Here is a 21,899-nt window from a genome sequence, read left to right as displayed (position 1 = left end):
ATCACATGCTTAATACTAGATATTAGAGGGTAATTATTAAACGAAGAGCCATTGATTATTTTTATAAACCAATTACTGAAATCAACTACAACAACGAATATTTGCCGATACGTAGTGTAGCACGGGGGGTAGATTTCCGGGGGTAGAATTCCGGGTTCGGACATTTATGATTTGACCACTGGGGGTACATTTCTGGGGGTAGATTTCCGGGGGTAGATGTCTGGGGGTAGATATCTGGGGGTAAATGTCCGGGGGTAGATGTCCGGGGTAGATGTCTGGGGGTAGATTTCTGGGGGTAGATGTCTGGGGGTAAATGTCCGGGGGTAAAGTTCTGGTGTCAGGTTTATAAGCATTTTGATTAATTACAACTGTTAAGTAAACCGTGAAATGCGAGTTGATTGAATACATAATAATTTATCCATCCTAAAAGTTCGCGGCCGGAAATCTACCCCCATACATGTGACGTCAAAGTGACGTAGGCGTTTTTTCATGGGGGTAAATATCCGGGTGTAGAAATCCGGCGACCCGGTCCACCGGACAGAACTAACAATGGCTTCAGCCAAGGCAACACTAAATTTAAGCTGTTCCATTAGGATGAGAAATCTAGTAAGGGAGTTTGTTTGATCTATGGTAATAGCTTATGGTAAATTCACTAAGAGTTAACTGATTTTTTAAAAAGACATTGGCGGCCTCTCTCAACCTTGCATTTGCCCGTCCACATAGAACACAGATCTGTGCGTGGAACGTATCCAGCAAAGCAACGGGCGAGCCAGTCCAGTATATGGGTGGACAGTAGAGGGTGGGATTTTGGTTTAAGGAATCCAGGAAAAACTTTAAACAAATAAAAAATAACATTTAGATTATAACATATCATAACATAAAATAACATTAAGGTATAACAATTTTATTCTGTTTATTTTCTTATTCTTATATGTGTAGCTTTGTTACTGACTAAGATCAGCTGGTTCATTAGCGGGGCTCATTTGATCGGGAACAGCTGGGTCCAGTTTCAAACCATCAAAGAACTACTGACTTTTGCAATACCTTCACTTGCAACTAACTATGAAATATAAAAAAAGTCTGAAAAAATGCCTTATATATAATGCACGTGAAAGAATTTTGCTGCCCCAGAGTGTGGGGGTGTTTTAATCAATAGCGGAGCGGTCTAAAGCGATGTCTCCCTGGCCAGAAGGCAGCATCTGGATAGTAGATATAGGGCTCAAACCCCTTTTAAGTCACATATGGTAGGTGTGCAACTTATAAGAAGTTAATCATGAGTTTATCATGAGGAGCCTATCTGTGACAGAGAAGTTAGTGGGAGCGGCAAATCTCAAAATAAGAGGTTAGTGGGCCTCGCGGCCCTGGGCCAAATTCAATCAAGCGGCCCTCGCCCCTTAGGTGGAACATCACCCTGATTGCAGCAAAATCGTTATCATCTCTAACAACTGCGGAGACATCATCATCGTCACCAAATGGCAGAGAAATTGTGAACATCTCCCGTAACCACGAGGAATCTTTATCGTCACACACAATCATAGACAAATTATGAACATCCCCTGCAATCATGAGGGAATACTCATTATAACCCTTGATCGTAGCCAGGCCCGTTTTTGACCTTGTCAGCGCCCTAGGCACAACTAATAGTAGCGCCCCTTTGCAATATATATACAGGGTGTCCACTGACGGGGAAAACCAGGAATCTGAGAACTAAGATTGAGTTTTTTAACCGGGAATTATGCGTAGATTTTGTATATCCAACTGGAATTTTCAATTTACCGCCATCGCAAATGACAACTGTGATGTTTTCGTGACCACGGGAGACGATAATATGTCTACACACAGCCGGGAGGGATTATCAGAATTTCCGCGATCTCAGAAGACGATGTTGATATCTACAGAGCCGTGAGGGACGATGATAATGTCCACATGAACTCGGCAATGATTAAAATTTGGCCACAACCACCGGAAACAATAATTACGATGTCTTCACGGCCAAGGGAGACGATAACGATATCTACAGGACCACTTGAGATACAAGAATGATTTCTACATGGCCGCGAGGGATGATCAGAATGCCGCGATCGCGCAAGACGATGATAATCTCCACATGCCCACGGGAAAAAATAAGAATTTTGCCTCATTCACGGAAGACGATGATCTATAAATTATGTGGCCAAGGGAGTGGGAGATGAATACTATTTTGCCGCAATCGCGGGAGGCGATTACTATGTACAAACGACCGCAGGGGACGATATAATGATGTCTTCATGGTCGCGAGGGGTGATCAGACTTTTGCCACTACCGCGAGACGATGATAATCTCCTCACGACCGCGGGATATGTTCATATATTGCCGCGATCATGGAAGGTAATAATTATGTATACACGACTTTGGACAATAGTCAAAATTTTGCCTCAATCGGACAGACAGTTACAATGTCTACACGGCCGGGTGGGATCATCAAAAGTTTACCGCGATCATGCAAATACAACCACCAATTCTTTTTATTTTCCAATTATTTGGCGCCCCCCAAAAATGCCAATTGCCTCGCGCCCTAGGCACGTGCCTAACGTGCCTATTTGGTAAATCGGCCCTGATCGTAGCAAACTGCTAATTTCAAAAAATAAAAATTAAATTTTTGTTTACATTGTGGCCCTAGGCTGCGGTCTAGTCGGTCTATTGGTAAATTCGGCACTGGTCAAAATTACACTGGACAACTCGACTCAGAAAAAATTACACAAGGGTGGATTTTATCTAAGCTACACATCTGTGATCAAGTATACTTTTTACATACTGTGTTTTGTCTACTAAACATTTGTTTTTAGGAAATTTAAATTTTTTGTTCAATGGGGAAAATAGTTATAAAAATCACACAAAATTAGATAAATATATTTTATATAAATTATGTGGTACAAAGAGTATAAAAACATCATTTCAATACTTCAACTATCACAATGTAAACACAACCACCAAGTCCTCTTACTAAAATATAAAAATACTGTCCTATAAAAATACACAAACCAAGCATATAGATGTGCTTTTCATATAGTTTGTGATAGTTTTGAGCAAGTATATTTACACAACACAGTTTTTATGATGTGGAACATTTCATGACCAACTATTGCATCAGTTTTCTTGATGCAGATATTTCATCAGATAATGGATAAGATATTGGATCAGAGTGTCCAAGTTTTCTAGACGTAGAAAATTTCACGACCAATTATTGCCACCTAGTTTTCTCAATGTAGAAATTTCATGTTCAGTTAGTATCCATAGTTTTATAGATGCAGACATTTGATGTTCAGTTAAGTATCCATAGTTTTCTAGATGCAGACATTTGATGTTCAGTTAGTATCCATAGTTTTCTAGATGCAGACATTTGATGTTCAGTTAGTATCCATAGTTTTCTCAACGCAGAAATTTCATGTTCAGTTAGTATCCATAGTTTTCTCGATGCAGACATTTCATGTTCAGTTAGTATCCATAGTTTTCTAGATGCAGACATTTCATGTTCACTGTCTTAGTTTTCTCGATGCAGAACATTTTACGACCAATCGGTGCCATAGTTTTCTAGATGCAGAACATTTTACGACGAATTATCGCCTCTTAGTTTTCTCGATGCAGACATTTCATGATCAGTTAGTGTCGTAGTTCTCTAGATGCAGGAGATATTTGTACTCATCCACCCGAGTGTTGTTGGAGACACACTGTGTTATCCAATGGTGTTGTACAATGTACGGAGTCTTGTCTAAGGCCTGAGATCGGATAATCCACTCCTCCAAGCGCTCCAGATCACTGGGGGATAAAACTAAATTATCACAAAAGAAATTGATAAGTTAACGATGTACTGAGTATGGTGTTAGTGAGTAACTTACTAAATGGTTGTATCATCAAATTCTTTGGTATCTAAATAAATTTATTTCTACAAATTAGACTAAATTGGTTCTGAGTGACAACAGGGCAACCAAATGCTAAATTTATTTACACGAAAGTACATTTGTTCAAAGCTACTACTGTAGACTCCCTCTTATCTGGACACCTTTTAACCTGACATCGGTTTAACCCGACTACACTCGGTAGAAATGACATCTCTTTAACCGGACAATTTTGATCAGCACATTGGCTTAATCGGACTAGATCAGCAGGAAGTGGGCAGTACTGAAATGTCTGTTCTCGTGGGAAAGATTTGAGACCAGTGATCACGTGTCTAAATACAATGCTCTCCTAAATTTAAGTCAAATATCACAGTAAACAGTCCGTTTTAACAAGTTTTTGGGGACATTGGTTTAACTGGAAAAACCGTTATGCGGACTGAAATCGGTCCCGAGGAGTCCGGATAAGAGGGAGTCTACTGTAGAACACAAAACAATAAAAGAATATCCTCATAGACAGATCACCCTGAAGTGGGACCATAATTGAACATCTTCTGCAGTCTTGCAGACAACATCATTGTCTCCTGAGGTGACGGAAACATCATCATAAAATTCCGTGATTGCGGCAAAATGGTAAATATATCGCACTGTCGTGTAGGCATCATAATCATCTTCAGTAATCACTGTGAAAGCGTGAGATTTTTTACTGTGAAATCTTTGCAGACGCGTTCTGTGATCGCAAAAGTAAAACATCCGCTTCACTCGGCCTATTTTCTGTAAAACACCCAAAATTTCAGGGAAAAAATCTATCCATTCAAATTTTTTACCATCTGATTGTAATATGTTCCGTATTATTTTTATGTAATTCATCCAGCGGGACCTCTAGTTAGCATTTGACTATTTTCTGAATTTAGGGGGATTTTGCATGACCTTGCTAAAAAACAAGGTTGTACATAAACGTACCTGGAGTTTAGTATTATATGAGTAGTCTGTGGAGTTAGATCGGACGTTACTTCACCTCCGTGGAACTCAAAATCATATCTCAACATTCTGAGGCTATCGTTCTTGGGGGCTGAAGAATCCTCCTATGACAAAACAAACGTTGACAACACTCAAACAAAAAGTTGTTTTCTGGGCTTGCTTGACCAGCGTCCTATAGTTTCATGACGTCCCTTCCTGGTTACTTTATGTTTATATATTTTTTCTCCTTACTGAATAAGTATTCGGTATTTATTAAATATCAATTTTATTTTAAAAGTTCAGGTCTGACACAAAAAATTTTAATTATTAGCAGTCAAAATGTAAAACTGTTGTGCTCTATGTTATTTTTTTTAATCAGCTGACTTATTAAATCAGCTGATGCATTTAGTCACATTCAATTAATCCACATACACTGAGCTATTTAGCAGTATCACAACACATTTGATCAAACATACCAGCTTTTGCAAGTGTAATGGTCGTACTAACCTCGGGACAGTCAAAGCACGCCACACAACCACGGAACACTGAGAACGGACTGTACTTGTTGAACAGTATCTTATCAAGCTCAACCATTTGTTTCAACGAGATGTCCTTCTTTCCCTGTAAAATAAAGTACAATTTTCAATCGATTATCAAAATGATAGCAAATGAATTAAGCCACTGACAAAGAGTGTTAATTGTTAATGTTAGTAACTGACTTTCGTTGAATACCCCAACTTTCAACCGGAAAGGGCAACCTTTGGTAAACATAAACTATAGAATCTTTTGTTTAAAAAACGAAGATGTTCCAAATGGATGTCTAACCTCAAACTGATATCCAAAACAATGTCACACATAGTAATCCATATTTTTAGAATTTTTTGGGAGGATATCGGGCTTACCTGAACAGGAAAGAGTGCAAAATGACACAAGAAACACAAAACTTAACACTATACAAGGGGTCTTGTAAATATAGCAAAACTTCAGTTTAGTTGTAAAATGAGTAGAATAAGGCTAAGCAGGTCAGATTGCACCTCAATTTGTCTTATTTTATTTTACAACCAAAATTGTGATATTTCAGCAATTTGTTATGTGATTTTTTTTAACTTTGCTTCCTTTGATAGGAAATTTTAGATGCTAAATAGTAAATTCCAAATTTTTTTTCATAAAATCAGAATTTTTTTTAATTTTAATTATAAAAATTTAAATGACCACCATTTTGAAATTTTGAATTGGACCAAGTTAATCTTTTGTTTTTAACATAGTTCTCTTTTACCTTAAGATAAGTAAAAATTTCATAAAGATCAGTTGGAACAACACAAAGGTAAAAATATTTATGTAAAAATATTAAACGGCAGATATTTGATTAATGATGCGATTTTGAAAAAATTTCATCCTTGACTTTTATTTTACCTCGTAGAACCATTTCCCTGAGTTCAACTGTTTACTTTCGGGACACCCTGTGTACTTATTGAAAAGTTCTTTAATGAAAATTGTCTGGCTTTTTGTGCCAGAAACTAATGCCAGAAACTCTTCCCCATTCAGGTAAGACTATACTATAATAACAAAATTTCTAAAAACCTAGACTGTGCGTCACATCCGAGATCACTATCCTATTCGACTAGTCTTGGAAAAATATTACAATTCAAATATTTTACAAAATTGTAAAAAACAACTTGAAAAAAGTTGCTTTAATAATATAAAAATAAAAAAAACCTCACCACTTGAGCCATAGTGTGTTTAAGGCTGTCTAGGTTGGCAGGGTCTGTGTAGCTGTCGCCGTACTGGTCGAACTGCTGCGCCAGCAACACGGCCGTGTCTGGCGCTGCGCTGATCATGTCACGTGGTGTCCAAGACAGACGTTGGCCTGCGTCTAGGCTGTGGACTAGCCAGCTCGCTCGGATCACGTTGTACGAGCCTTTCTTCAACACGTTAGTTACTCGAATATTGTTTTCCTCCCCAACAATAACACAGTATGTTGTCTTACCTGCAAAATTTTATAACAGTGCAGGCAAAGTAATGCACCAATAGGAGTGATGTTTTCTTGACTTTAAAGTGAAATAGAATATTTTAAAACTTATTTTCAACTTTGGAAATAATCTCTAATCTCTAAATTACATACATTCAGTTAATAAACGGTATCAGCAAACCAACATATACTTTCTCCCATTAGCTAGTCAAAAACCCTTATTTTCTCCATATACTATGTGTAGGGGGGAAGTAAAAATGAGCCTTCAAAATCAATACATTTCAACCGCAGGTATTCAACTCGTAGTGATAATACTGTATTTGTATACTCCCCAAACACTGTATGACTATAACATAAAATTCCATTGTTTACTGGACTGAGATTGTACAATAATCATTCCTCATGCTACAAGTTATTGAGTAAAAACAAGTTCAAAGAAATAATACATAGCTTACGCCAACAGTTACCAAAACATTGATACTGACCACTGAGCTAAAATTATAACTGGAGGTAGCACTGCCATGGCAGAAGTCTGTCAAAAGCGAGTCGCTGATTTTGTTAGGTTGGTATAGCAGTAAGTTTTCTTACCATAGCAATAACATGGCTTCTTATAACTAGGTTGGTATAGCAGTGAGTATTTTTGTCATACTTAAATACTTTTAATACTTTAATAATTTTCTTTGAAATGGCGACCATACAAAGTAGGTATTTTAAGCCAAGTATAATAATAGTTATAGCAATAATATGGCTTCTTATGACACCAGACTCACGCAAACATGGCGGCTGGCGACACGCATCTTTGACATTCAGTGCTACCTCCAGTTAGAATTATAGCTCAGTGATACTGACCCACTCGTGGTGTTATATATGCTGTGTTGGTTTAACCTATAGTCAATGGTTTAACTTACTGGTAATTGCCAGCTGTTGTCAATGTTAATATTGTATGCTTCATAATAATTAAAACACATGTTATTAATTTAAAGGAGAGAATGTAAACAAATGAGTTGAGTTTATGTTAGCTTATAAAGAAGATGTTAGTCAAAATGGTTCAAATAAATTATTGTCACTACTTTCACTGAGTACTCTTGTTTTTGTCAGTTCCATTCGTAACATTGTGGCGCCCAACGTGTTGGCATTGGTGGAAGTAAGTTATTTGTTGGAAAAGTATAGATTTTATTTGAATCATGGAAGCCTTGTTAAAAAGAAGGAAGGCATTGAGAACATTTAGTAGATCAGTATCAAAGTTCAATGAAGTTTGTCAAGAAGAATTAGATGAAGCTAATGCTCTTTATGACGTATTAGAACAAAGATACAATGAGTTGGAAGAAATTGATAAAGAAGTATTGAATCTAATGCTTGTAGAACGACCTGATGAAGAAATTGAAGCTGAACTAGCAAAACAGGATGAATACAAGAAGGCTTATGGATTAATTAAATACAAGTTGCGAGTAAGTAACAGATTAGAAGATGAAGCTCGTTCTCTCGGCGATTCTGTAAGTAACAACAGCACTTTAGTACCTAAGCACAACACAGTAAGACTTCCAAAAGTAGAATTGATCAAATTTGGTGGAGATCCGAAGGACTGGCTACATTTCTGGAGTCTTTTTCAAACAATAGATAGGGAACCGACCTTAAATGCTGCAGAAAAGTTCCAATACTTGTTACAAAGTATGATTCCTAGGTCTAGAGCATATGAAGTAGTAAAGAGTTTTCCACCAACAGCAGATAATTATCCTAAGGCTCTAGAGGAACTTAAAGGTAGATTTGGGCGGGATGGACTTCTAGTACAAGTATATGTTAGGGAGCTGCTAGCTTTGGTACTGAAAAACACAGAACATAGTTTGTCTCTGATGCAGTTTTACGACAAATTAGAATGTCAACTACGAGCCTTGGAAAGCTTAGAGGTAACAACAGATAAATGTGCTTGTGTTTTGTTGCCTTTAGTAGAATCCTGCTTACCAGATGATCTTCTTAGAGCTTGGCAGAGATGCAGTTTGTCTTCAGATGGAGAGAATAAAGAATCATCAGAAACAGAAGAGCAGACATTGAAGAGATTGCGGCAGTTCATCAAATCAGAAGTTGAAGGTGAAGAAAGAATTGTTTTGGCTAAGACTAGTTACGGTACGAGTAAGAGGGTAAGCCCTAGAAGTAATATTGATAAAACATCAAACAATATGCCTTCAGCATCTTGCTTGACTAACAAGTCAAAAGAGTTCAATTGTATATTCTGTTCAGAAGCTCACAAAAGTGCAGATTGCCTTCAGGCCAAAAAAATGGATTTTAGTAAAAAAAGACAAATTGTTTTGGATAAAAAAGCTTGTTTTACATGTCTATTTCAGGGACATACATCAAAATTCTGTAGAAGGCCTTTAAAATGTAGTATTTGTTACCGCAAACTCCCTACCTTGATGTGTAATAAGGAACAAGAATTGCAAGAAAAATCAAACAGGAGTACCGGTAATGAGGTCAAAGATCTATCTAACTTAGGACAACAAACAAAATCACAGATTTATCTGCAGACATTGAGGGTCAATCTGATCCATGAAGGTTTGATTCGTCCTGTTAGAGCCTTAATTGATACAGGTTCGATGAGATCTTATATTCTTGAGTCCACAGCATCTGAAATTGGTATGTATCCCGAGGGACAAGAGAGTTTAACTCATTCACTTTTTGGAGGTGTTAAGACGGATGTTGTTTCACATAACACGTTTAAAATCATTCTTGCCAATAGGAATAATGAATATAAGTGTAGGTTCAAGGTTTTAGATCAACCTCTTATAAGTGAAAATATCCCTAGTATTAGGAGAGGTCCAGAACTTAAGGAAATAGAAGCTGCTAACATTGTTCTTTCGGATGTGGCTGGATCAGAAGGTAAAATTGAAGTTTTAATTGGTGCAGATGTTGCTGGTAAGTTGTTCACAGGTAACAAAGTTCAGCTGAATAGTGGACTTGTAGCAATGGAAACCTTTCTAGGCTGGACAATAATGGGTCGCTTATCTAGTGTTGTGGAAACTGATAACAGTAAGGCAGAATGCAATACATCATGTGTTAGTATGTTTTCTTTTAGTGATCCTTCTGAGGATATTTCGATGTTCTGGAAATTAGAGACACTTGGTATTACTGATCCCGTAGAACAGAAGTCAAAAGAAGAGTTACACGAGATGACACTAGAGCATTTTAGGAATACGGTGAGTGTTAACAACGAAGGTCGTTATGAAGTGTGCTTACCTTGGGTCGAGGATTGTAACATGCTTCCTAATAACTTGGAACTTTCAAAGAAACGGCTTCAATCAACGATTGACAAAACTAAAAATGGTGGTTACTTCAATAAGTATCAACAAGTGTTTAGAAGTTGGCAGACTGAAGGAATCGTTGAATCAGTTCCGAGTGACGAGGTAGATCACATCAAGCACTTCATACCACATAGAGCAGTTATCGAGGACAGTGCGACTTCACCAGTGAGACCCGTATTTGGTGCTTCAGCACATGTTAAAGGGTGGGAGTCCAACAATCAACATGCTCCGAAGAGAGCTTTAAAGAAAACTAGTTTGAACAACGAAGAAATGTCAACTACATTATGCGAATGTGAAAGTGTCATCAATGCTCGACTGCTTACTGACATGTCGGATGATCTGAATGAGTTGAGTCCCATTACTCCATCAATGTTTTTGAAAGATATAAGCGATGTGAGACAACCCGACTTAGACGCTATTGAGGAGATCAATTTACCAAAGAAAGCTGTATACTGAGCCGTGACTATTTCCACCGGGCGAGTGTCACGACTCATGATCAATGGTTCAAGTGTTTTTTTATAGTAGGCTAGTTCAGTGTTTCTCACTCCACGACCCCGAACAAGGCTGTGGGTTTTGTTCTTATTACTCTTTTTCCGCCAGCAACTCATAGGTTGTGTGGCGTTGCTCGACTCCGGGTCGGCTCTTTTGGTTATCCGATTTCATCTTAAAGTTTGTGGCATGGTTTTAATGTTAATTGCCCCTATTTGGTTCAAGAGGAGACAAACGTCGACCATGGAATAAATTTAGTGCGCCACGCGCGCCTTTTGGGTGAGTTTGCACTTTTTTTTTCTAAACTTAGGTTAGCTGCACATGGTTGCACTAGGTCTGGAACCTAGTCTTGGGGTCGTGGAAGACTTTTGATAGTTAGTTTCCCTGTTCTCTGTTGTTTTGTATAATTCAGGGCTTTGCCCGAAATGCTAGGCCTAGAATTGACTGAGAAATGTTTGTTGGAAAGCCGCTATTTGAGAGAAACTGCCAAGTCAGTTTTTGGGTCCTTCTGACTGTTTTGTGGTAGGCCTAGGCTTACAATTTTTGCTCAGTAAATGTAATTGTCTTAGGCTACTACCTTTGGTAGCCCTTTGCTCTGTGTCCCGTACAATTTTTAGTGTTGTTTTGTCTTGTAAAATGTTCAGTTTGTGTTACCCAGTCAAGTAAGGTTAAAGTCTTTTATTTTGCTTTGTCCTTGCCAAACTAGTTAAATTAAGTTGTATTAACTGCTCTTTAAGCTCCCCAGAAAGTTTGAGTCATTTTACTCAAGTTTTAAGAAAGTTACAGTAATTTTTAGTTTGGCAATTCTCCATTCAGGTTTGAACTGGGTAACACGGAAGGCCACTGGTTTCAGCCTTTGAGTTAAGGTTTGGGATGGTCTGGAGAAGCTGCTGGAACATTTCCCCCAGCTTTTAAGACCATTCCGAACAAATTCGGATCACAACTTTTGGAGAAATTAGCAAAAATACATGAGTCGTTGCGTTAGGCCTAAAATTTTTGTATGGAACGTTTTTTGTCAATTTTAAAGTATTTTTCTGTGTTTAAATGTCAATTGTTTATTGTTAACTTGTTCTTCTGGCCACTTTGGACCAGGCAATTTAAATATTTTCTCTCTATTGGTGAAATTTACCACTGTCACATACCTGTCTGGCCTGCTGACGGTTTTACCGCAAATATTAATGTTACCATTCTTGTACTGTTTAACCTGTTAGTTGTTTTATTTAAAAATTGTTATTGTTTGAAATGTTTTATATTGATAAAGAGCTGTTAAAGAGAGATAAACCTTTTAAAAATTTATAATTTTTTTTGAAAAAATTATGTTAGGCCTAATCTGTGGATTTTTGGAAGTCAGTGAAAATAGTGAAATGTGTGACAGTGAATTTTGCGGATATGGACTTGAACTCTTTCTGGTACTACTGTGTTTCTGGGTTTGTTACTCAGGGCCCGTGAGGAGGACTAAGATGGACATGTTCTACCACAGCAGAGGGGAAGTTCGCAACACCCTGGCTGCTTCTTGAATTATGGCCCCCTCTCCGCCCTGCTGCATCTCCCCTCCGGTGCTGTCCGCCCGAAAGTAGTGACATTCTACACCGCCCTACCGCAAGTTACCATTGTTGCTGTTGTTGTTATGTTTTATAGTTTTATTCTACAAAAGGAAGAGACTATTTACAGTATTAGTTGTCATAGGCCTACAAAGTTATATTTATTGTTATCTGTTTAAAATTTTATTTTCAGTGTATTAGCCTATTTGTTGACACTTTTAAATTCTATCATATTATCAAATACATATTCTATTAAATTTCAATTTTGGGGCCCCTAAATTTTCTATAGTTACCATGAAATGAATTTATTAAAAGAGTCATTAGATATTTCATTGTTGTAATTTGTTAATTTAAAGGTTAAAACTGATTAAATTTACTTTGACTGAAATTAGCCTATTTTGAATTTTTTTTAAATTAATGTTGTAAGTGAGTAGGTCAGAGTGGTATCAAAATTTTTTAAAGTTTTATTGAGAGTATTTAATTCATGTATTATTGTTAATTATTGTTGTGTTGTTCTTTTAAATGGTTAATTACAGCTCGTTTCTCTCAAATGGCGTGTTGTTCTTGAGCCTCCATCCATGGTTCTCATTTTGTTTAGTAAAGTTTTGTGAGCCGCTCCTCGGGCCTGCGCATGGATCACGCTTCCATTTCGTTAGTCTGGGGGCAGGCTCGAGGGCATGGTTCATCTGGTAGCAGAGCGTGGTTAGTGGGTTGCGTCCTGGGTGCCTTGTCGTGAAACTTGGTTTCACGACTCGGATACTTAGAGATGCGATCACTGTCCGCGTTCTGTTTTTTGTTTTGTTTTGAAGAGCCGTGGATGGATTGGTTTCTTGGAAATGTTCTGGCCTGGCAGTTTTGGAAAAAGGTCGTGTTGTTGTTGTGGTGGGGCGTAAACACATTTTATTAGGAGCTCGCCCTTTGGCCGAGGCACCGGGTGGAATCGGTGGTAATGACTTGCATCCTTCGGGAGCAAGAGTGTCAAAAGCATGGTCATGTGTCAAAAAAAAAAAAAAAAAAAAAGGTTTGTGTGTACACCCCATCACACAAGTGTTAGGTGTTGTCTAGTGTATGTATCGGTGTATGTTTGTGTGTGTGTACGTTCGTGGGTCATTTGTTGTTGTTTTTTCTTGCGGTACTTGCGGTATGAATGGGCAGGTTCTTCTTTTGGGCCCCATCAGGTGCGTAGGCATCAACGTCCAGAAGCCTTAGGAATTAAATTTCTGTGTTTGTTTTGTGAAACAATTTTTGTTGTCTGTTTTGAGTCAAGTACTGGTTGAGACTCGGTATGGCGTCAATTGTGCCGGAATATTTGAGGAAGCCGGAGCTGGTGTACGAGGTGCGGTCCCGGGGGGAGACTCCTGGAACTGATGTACGCACTTTGCGTACACAGTTCCGACAAATTGCTAGCATGCCTCAAGCTTGGGTTGAGTCGCTCAGTTTGGATGAGGAACTGGAGGCATGTAAAGAGAGGATGGAAGAGCTAAGTGGGGAAATTGATAGTTGGAGTAGTTTGCCTACGGGCTCAGCTAAGGGTTCTGCTATCACACAGCTGACGCACTGGCGTAAGCGTCTACTCTTGGTTTTGGGGCAACCTGAAATCCAAGATGAGGACAAGAGCTGGGTGGAAGCCAGAATTCTTGAGCTGGAAGGAATTTTGGAGAGTATTAAGGCAGGAAAGTCTGTCAAAGAGAAAGTTGAAATTTTTGAAGACAACCGTTCTTTGGAAATTTCAAACGAAGTGCCAAAGTCTGTTGTTGAAGTTGTGGCTCCAGTGGGTACCCCCCAGGCTCCGCCTACGCCAAGTTCACTGCTCCAGTTGCCTGCAAATGTTCAAATGTCAAATGCAAATGTTCAAATGTCAAATGCAAATGTCACACCGTCCCCCTCTCACACGTCCACCTTGGCTGCGGCTACGCTGAATGTCCAGTCCCCATCTCCCTTTCCTTCTCAAGTTCATAGTTCCCCTTCCATCTCTAACTCCTTTGGCAAACTTCCCCATCCCCTTGCCTCTGTCCTGAGTGGTTTCCGGCCGGTGGACGGGTTAGATGTGAATGGTCTTTGTTTTTTTCTGGAGAGTGTTTTGCGCATGCGTGAATACCCTGGCATGTCAGACGCAACTTTGATGGAACTCATTGCTCCATACTGTCTGAAACCGTTGGGGGACAGATTGCTTGATTGTTTGCGCAGAGGCGTCACCTTTGATGTTTTTCATAAAGAAGTTTTGGAGCTTTTCATGCCCCGTCGGGTCATGGAGAAGCTGAAAGTTGAGAGAGTTTTTCGTCCTCAGCAGCCAGCCGAGTCTCTCAGCCAGTACGTGGGGGACATTCGCACGGTGGAAAGGGTCTTGCGTTTGGGGATCAGTGAGCTTGAGCTCATTGACATTGTGCTTCAGGGGTTGAAGCCTGAGGAACGCTCCCGTTTGGTTTTTGCACCACGGCCTTCATCTTTTGCGGATCTGGACAGACTTTCCATCCTTTCGAGATCTGTCCAGGACGCTGATTTTCAGAGAGACCAAGCGGCGGGGCATCTTCCCCTAGCTGGTCATCATGCTGTCGTAGCACCCGTGGGAGTGTTGGGTCCTGAACCGCCGCAGTGGCAGAGGCAACCTGTTGTTTGTTTTGGTTGTGGGCAACCAGGTCACATTCGGCGGCATTGCCGTCAAGGTGGAAATTTTGGACGTGGTCCAAAAAACTAGTTTGCTCACAGGAGGAAAAATTGCCCAATCCTTCCTGTGAGGTTGTTGGTGATAATGTAAAGGGCAATAATTCGAAAGTTTTTTCAAGTAAGTCAAATTCTAAGTTAAAGTCAGTTAATGTTTCTGTTGCCTCCCCTTCTGGGAGTGTTGTGCCTGTGACCGAGCCTCTGCTGCGGGGGATTGCGGGCCTTGCTACCATGGGCGTGAAAGCGGCGCGCTCAACTTGCCCACGTCTCAACATCTTCATAGGTTCCACGGTGCAGAAGGCCCTAGTGGATTCTGGGTCAGCCCGTTGCCTCATTTCCTTGTCCCTTTTTGAAAAACTTGAATCGTCTGGGCTTATCAAGCAAGTTGAGCGAAAAACCCCTATCTGCTGGACTGCGTCAAATTCACCCCTTCCCATCATCTATGAAGCCCGTTTCAAGTTCAAAATTGAACATTTTTCTTGGGTTTGGAGTTTTTGGGTGGCTAAGGACCTTTGTTTCCCTGTCATTTTGGGAGCGGATTTTATCAAGCACACTGGCCTAATTTTGGATTTAGGCAGAGGTCAGTGTTTTTTCCGATTTGCGAGGCGGGTATTAGTATCTTTTGCTGATGAAATTGGTGGTGGTGCTGCGGTAGTCGAGCCTGAGATACCCAGCAAGCCAACAATTGATCCGTTAGGGCATCTGACTACTTGCGAGGCTGAAGCCATCAGAACCTTGTGTTCTCGTTTCCCAGATGTGCTGACGCCAAAGCTTGGAGTCACTAACCTGTTAGAGTACGAGATTCGTCTAACAGATACCCGTCCCGTTCGCTCTCACCCATACAAATTAGCTCCACCCAAAATGGAAACTCTCAGAAAAATCATTGACGAACTTCTGGAAAATGGTGTCATTGAACCTTCCCGTTCGAGCTACGCTAGTCCAGCCTTTCTCGTCCCAAAACCCAATGGCAAGTCCCGAATGGTTTTGGACTATCGCAAATTGAATGCGCAAATTGAAATCGACTCTGTGCCTCTCCCCGATTTGCATTCTGCGTTTGATTGGTTCGGTAAGGCCAAGTATTTTTCTGTTTTTGATCTGAATCAGGCCTATCATCAGATTCCTTTGAAACCTGAGTCTCGACCTCTCACTGCTTTCTGCGTTCCGTGGAATTTGTATCAGTTCACAAGAGTTCCGATGGGTCTTGCTGTGGGGGCCCAGACTCTCACCAGACTCCTTGATTCCATCTTTCATGATGTCAAGTTCAAGTTTGTGTTCAATTACCTCGACGATCTCTTGGTGTACAGTGAGAGCTTCGAAGATCACCTGATTCATCTTGAAGAAGTCATGAGTAGATTGAATAGGGCTGGCCTTACCGTGAATCCTGACAAGGTTAGTTTTGCAAAGCCGGAAATTTCGTTCCTTGGTCATCTTATCTCTCATAGAGGCGTCTGCATCGACCCCGCTAGAACCCAGGCTATCAGGGAGTTTCCTCCTCCCAGAGATGTCAAGGGTATTGCTAGGTTCATCGGCATGGTAGGTTTTTACCGACGCTTCATACCCAATGTTGCTGAATTGGCGGCTCCTCTCAATGAGCTTCGGAAGAAGGGCGCCAAGTTTGTCTGGGGTGAAGCGCAGCAGACGTCTTTTGACCTTCTCAAGGAGGCTATCATGCAGCCCCCTGTTTTGGCAATGCCGGATTTCAATCAAAACTTTGTCTTGCAAACAGATGCTTCCTCCGTCGCAATTGCGGCTGTGTTGTCACAAGAGGTGGATGGTGTTAGGCAGCCAATTGCGTACGCCTCACGCACTTTGAGTCCCTGCGAAAAGAAAAGCTCTTCTGTGTATGAACTCGAGTGTTTGGCTGTCGTGTTTGGAGTCAATAAATTCAGACGCTTTTTGGAGCACAAAGAGTTTTTATTGGAAACCGACAACCAGGCACTCTCGTGGCTTCTTGCACATCCACGCCAGCTTGGGAAAATTGGTCGTTGGGTTGTCCAAATATCGTCCCTTAAGTTCCAAGTGCAACACGTTCGAGGCACACAGAACGTGATTGCGGACACACTATCTAGGATGTACCATTCACCCGACGATCCTCCTTCTGACCAAGAGCAACCGGGTTGTGCCGTGCTCTTGGAGTTTCCACTCGCCTTTTCTGATTTCATTCCCCATCAGCTGAAGGATCCTGAGCTGGCAAAGATCATTGGTGAGCTTCAAAATGGGGGAGCCCACCCCCCATATTTTCTGTCCCAGGGTGCCCTTTGCTGTCGCGCTCGGCAGCGAGGTAAACCTAAAGTTGTGCTGCCTAGTCTTCTAATCCCTATGGTCTTTGAGTATTTTCATTCTTCTCCTGTGGGTGGGCATCTAGGTATCCACAAGACCATTGCGAAGGTTAGGGAAATCTTCATCTGGAAGGGTATGGATCGGGATCTTGCTGCTAGGGTGCGTTCTTGTCAAACGTGCTCACTGAGCAAGCCCGCTCAAAACTCTAAGTTTGGTTTGTTGTCATCTGAGGTGGCGGAAAGACCTTTGGAGAAGGTTTTCATTGACTATGTAGGGCCTCTCCCGCGTAGCAAGTCAGGAAATAAGTTCCTACTTGTTTGTGTGGATGCCTTCTCCAAGTTTTGTTGGCTTTTCCCCTTAAGGAATGCCACTGCACAGCTCACCGTGCAGGTACTTCGAACTCACCTCTTCCAACATTTTGGAATACCCGCCACCATTGTTTCCAACAACGGAACACAGTTTGTTTCCCATCTGTTCAAAAGAATGTGCTTTGGGCACGGAATCCGCCATGTGACTACTTCCCCTTACTATCCACAGCCTTCTCATGCTGAAAGGTTCAATCGCAATCTTCGTTCCGCTCTCATAGCTTTCCATGCTGACAAGCAGACCACCTGGGATCAGGAACTCCCTTGGCTTCAGTTTGCTTTCAATACTGCTCACCATGAGAGTCACAAGGCGGTCCCTTTCGAGCTGTTTCTAGGCTATCCGCCTAACAACCCGTTAGCGAATGTGTGGGGAATTGGCGACCTTCTGCCACCTCCTGGTGCGGCTGATGTCAAGGCAACTTGGCAAGCGGCCAGGAGAAACTTGATCAGAGCTAGGGAATTGGTCCGGAGGAAGCACAATCGTGGTAGAGTAGACAACCCTTTCCAGGTGGGGGATTTGGTGTTTTGTAAAGCTCATCCAGCCAGTTCGGCTGTGGACAAGAGAGCTGCAAAGTTGTGTCATCGGTGGTCAGGTCCCCACCGCTTCCTGAGGTTTTTGACGCCTGTCACGGCGGAGCTTGGAGATCCGCGGACTGGAAAAGTGTTCCGGAGGGCGCACATTTCTCATCTCAAGCCCTTCCGCGGAACTCTTCCGTAGGCAATTTTCTTTCCTCTTGTGTCTGGGTGGGAAGTGCACTGGGCCAGAGAACCTGATCACTTCTCCTGTCCCCTGTGTTCTGCGAAGGAATTTCCCTCACAAAATTTTCCAGCTCTGGCCAGAGCAAACCCTGGGGGTGAGTTTTCCCCTCAGTTTGGAAGTCCCTTGGCGTTCCCCACCACAGACACTTGAGTTGTCTTTCAGGTCAATCTCTTTTCAGGAAGTGGGGGAGAGGCTTGTTTGTTTGTCCCTTTTGGAGAGGAGTGTCCTCTTTTGGGGAGGGAGGTTGAGCCGTGACTATTTCCACCGGGCGAGTGTCACGACTCATGATCAATGGTTCAAGTGTTTTTTTATAGTAGGCTAGTTCAGTGTTTCTCACTCCACGACCCCGAACAAGGCTGTGGGTTTTGTTCTTATTACTCTTTTTCCGCCAGCAACTCATAGGTTGTGTGGCGTTGCTCGACTCCGGGTCGGCTCTTTTGGTTATCCGATTTCATCTTAAAGTTTGTGGCATGGTTTTAATGTTAATTGCCCCTATTTGGTTCAAGAGGAGACAAACGTCGACCATGGAATAAATTTAGTGCGCCACGCGCGCCTTTTGGGTGAGTTTGCACTTTTTTTTTCTAAACTTAGGTTAGCTGCACATGGTTGCACTAGGTCTGGAACCTAGTCTTGGGGTCGTGGAAGACTTTTGATAGTTAGTTTCCCTGTTCTCTGTTGTTTTGTATAATTCAGGGCTTTGCCCGAAATGCTAGGCCTAGAATTGACTGAGAAATGTTTGTTGGAAAGCCGCTATTTGAGAGAAACTGCCAAGTCAGTTTTTGGGTCCTTCTGACTGTTTTGTGGTAGGCCTAGGCTTACAATTTTTGCTCAGTAAATGTAATTGTCTTAGGCTACTACCTTTGGTAGCCCTTTGCTCTGTGTCCCGTACAATTTTTAGTGTTGTTTTGTCTTGTAAAATGTTCAGTTTGTGTTACCCAGTCAAGTAAGGTTAAAGTCTTTTATTTTGCTTTGTCCTTGCCAAACTAGTTAAATTAAGTTGTATTAACTGCTCTTTAAGCTCCCCAGAAAGTTTGAGTCATTTTACTCAAGTTTTAAGAAAGTTACAGTAATTTTTAGTTTGGCAATTCTCCATTCAGGTTTGAACTGGGTAACACGGAAGGCCACTGGTTTCAGCCTTTGAGTTAAGGTTTGGGATGGTCTGGAGAAGCTGCTGGAACATTTCCCCCAGCTTTTAAGACCATTCCGAACAAATTCGGATCACAACTTTTGGAGAAATTAGCAAAAATACATGAGTCGTTGCGTTAGGCCTAAAATTTTTGTATGGAACGTTTTTTGTCAATTTTAAAGTATTTTTCTGTGTTTAAATGTCAATTGTTTATTGTTAACTTGTTCTTCTGGCCACTTTGGACCAGGCAATTTAAATATTTTCTCTCTATTGGTGAAATTTACCACTGTCACATACCTGTCTGGCCTGCTGACGGTTTTACCGCAAATATTAATGTTACCATTCTTGTACTGTTTAACCTGTTAGTTGTTTTATTTAAAAATTGTTATTGTTTGAAATGTTTTATATTGATAAAGAGCTGTTAAAGAGAGATAAACCTTTTAAAAATTTATAATTTTTTTTGAAAAAATTATGTTAGGCCTAATCTGTGGATTTTTGGAAGTCAGTGAAAATAGTGAAATGTGTGACAGTGAATTTTGCGGATATGGACTTGAACTCTTTCTGGTACTACTGTGTTTCTGGGTTTGTTACTCAGGGCCCGTGAGGAGGACTAAGATGGACATGTTCTACCACAGCAGAGGGGAAGTTCGCAACACCCTGGCTGCTTCTTGAATTATGGCCCCCTCTCCGCCCTGCTGCATCTCCCCTCCGGTGCTGTCCGCCTGAAAGTAGTGACATTCTACACCGCCCTACCGCAAGTTACCATTGTTGCTGTTGTTGTTATGTTTTATAGTTTTATTCTACAAAAGGAAGAGACTATTTACAGTATTAGTTGTCATAGGCCTACAAAGTTATATTTATTGTTATCTGTTTAAAATTTTATTTTCAGTGTATTAGCCTATTTGTTGACACTTTTAAATTCTATCATATTATCAAATACATATTCTATTAAATTTCAATTTTGGGGCCCCTAAATTTTCTATAGTTACCATGAAATGAATTTATTAAAAGAGTCATTAGATATTTCATTGTTGTAATTTGTTAATTTAAAGGTTAAAACTGATTAAATTTACTTTGACTGAAATTAGCCTATTTTGAATTTTTTTTAAATTAATGTTGTAAGTGAGTAGGTCAGAGTGGTATCAAAATTTTTTAAAGTTTTATTGAGAGTATTTAATTCATGTATTATTGTTAATTATTGTTGTGTTGTTCTTTTAAATGGTTAATTACAGCTCGTTTCTCTCAAATGGCGTGTTGTTCTTGAGCCTCCATCCATGGTTCTCATTTTGTTTAGTAAAGTTTTGTGAGCCGCTCCTCGGGCCTGCGCATGGATCACGCTTCCATTTCGTTAGTCTGGGGGCAGGCTCGAGGGCATGGTTCAATACAGAAAGAAAATAAGAGAAGGACTGAAGTCAAGATTCAGAATCGAGTATCTTGGTAAATTATCACACCATAATAATGTCAAAAGTTACCGAGAACCTGAAGTGGGGGAAATAGTACTCATAGGTAATGACTTTGACAAGCGGATAAACTGGGTGATTGCCAGAATCATTGAAGTAATGAAAGGAAGAGATGGAATTGTACGCACAGTAAGATTGAAGACACCAACCAATGAATTGATTCGCCCAGTACAACGTTTATACCCATTGGAAATAAACTCTAAAGAAGAGAGAAAAGTAGTTACAAGAAGAAGTACACGATCCAAAGTACAAGTTAATCAACCATAAGTTAATTAACTTGGGTGGGAGGATGTTATATATGCTGTGTTGGTTTAACCTATAGTCAATGGTTTAACTTACTGGTAATTGCCAGCTGTTGTCAATGTTAATATTGTATGCTTCATAATAATTAAAACACATGTTATTAATTTAAAGGAGAGAATGTAAACAAATGAGTTGAGTTTATGTTGGCTTATAAAGAAGATGTTAGTCAAAATGGTTCAAATAAATTATTGTCACTACTTTCACTGAGTACTCTTGTTTTTGTCAGTTCCATTCGTAACACGTGGGTTGCACAAAGAGATAAACATTAAACAAGTTTTCTTCATCCCGGGTTGCACAAAGAGATAAACATTAAACAAGTTTTCTTCATCCCAACCAGTAATTCAAATTTACTATCTCGATTGGGTGAGCACCAGAAATAGTACCCGGCAGGTAGAAAAGCGGTAGCACATAAAAATGCTTTGGGTGAATTAACAATTCTACACGAGTAACATGATGATAGTGACTGTTACACCTAAAATAGGTATTCAAATTCCAAATGTTTTGTTAATCGTTACTCCACATTTTTTGTGTGGATTTAAATAATTTTTGGATTTTTTTGACGTGAATAACATTCTTAAGATTGGTATAGTGGACATTTCAGATTGACCTACTGAAATAAACCCTTAAATATGGTTTGTATTCTAATCTTATCTCAGTTAAACAATAATAATTACAAGGAAAGAGGTTTTAAAATACAAGGTTTAATGGTACATAAGTTAAATGGTTAAAATAGGGTTACACAAATTGTTCAGGGGTGGGGATTCGTGCTGGCCGAATCAAAAGATTTCAAATTAAAATTTTCAATAAGTAAGTTATGGTA

The 21,899-nt window shown here is 40.3% G+C and overlaps 1 protein-coding gene across 1 annotated transcript in view; it reads right to left on the bottom strand.

The window, feature by feature from the left end:
- Nucleotides 1-2,927: 2,927 nt before the first annotated feature.
- Nucleotides 2,928-21,899, bottom strand: part of LOC128997322 (DNA ligase 4) — a 46,654-nt gene continuing 27,682 nt past the window's right edge. Inside the window, 4 exon segments of the mRNA XM_054422956.1 lie at nt 2,928-3,795; nt 4,836-4,957; nt 5,340-5,453; nt 6,554-6,819. Of these exon segments, the coding sequence (XP_054278931.1) occupies nt 3,636-3,795; nt 4,836-4,957; nt 5,340-5,453; nt 6,554-6,819 (662 nt within the window). The 3' untranslated portion in view covers nt 2,928-3,635.

Source organism: Macrosteles quadrilineatus, unplaced genomic scaffold (assembly GCF_028750875.1).
Source record: "Macrosteles quadrilineatus isolate MER2022 unplaced genomic scaffold, UCM_ALF_1.0 Scaffold_6__1_contigs__length_79288215, whole genome shotgun sequence".
NCBI lineage: Eukaryota > Metazoa > Arthropoda > Insecta > Hemiptera > Cicadellidae > Macrosteles > Macrosteles quadrilineatus.
The sequence above is the reverse complement of the archived record's forward strand: the minus strand, read 5'-3'. Positions and strand labels throughout refer to the sequence as shown.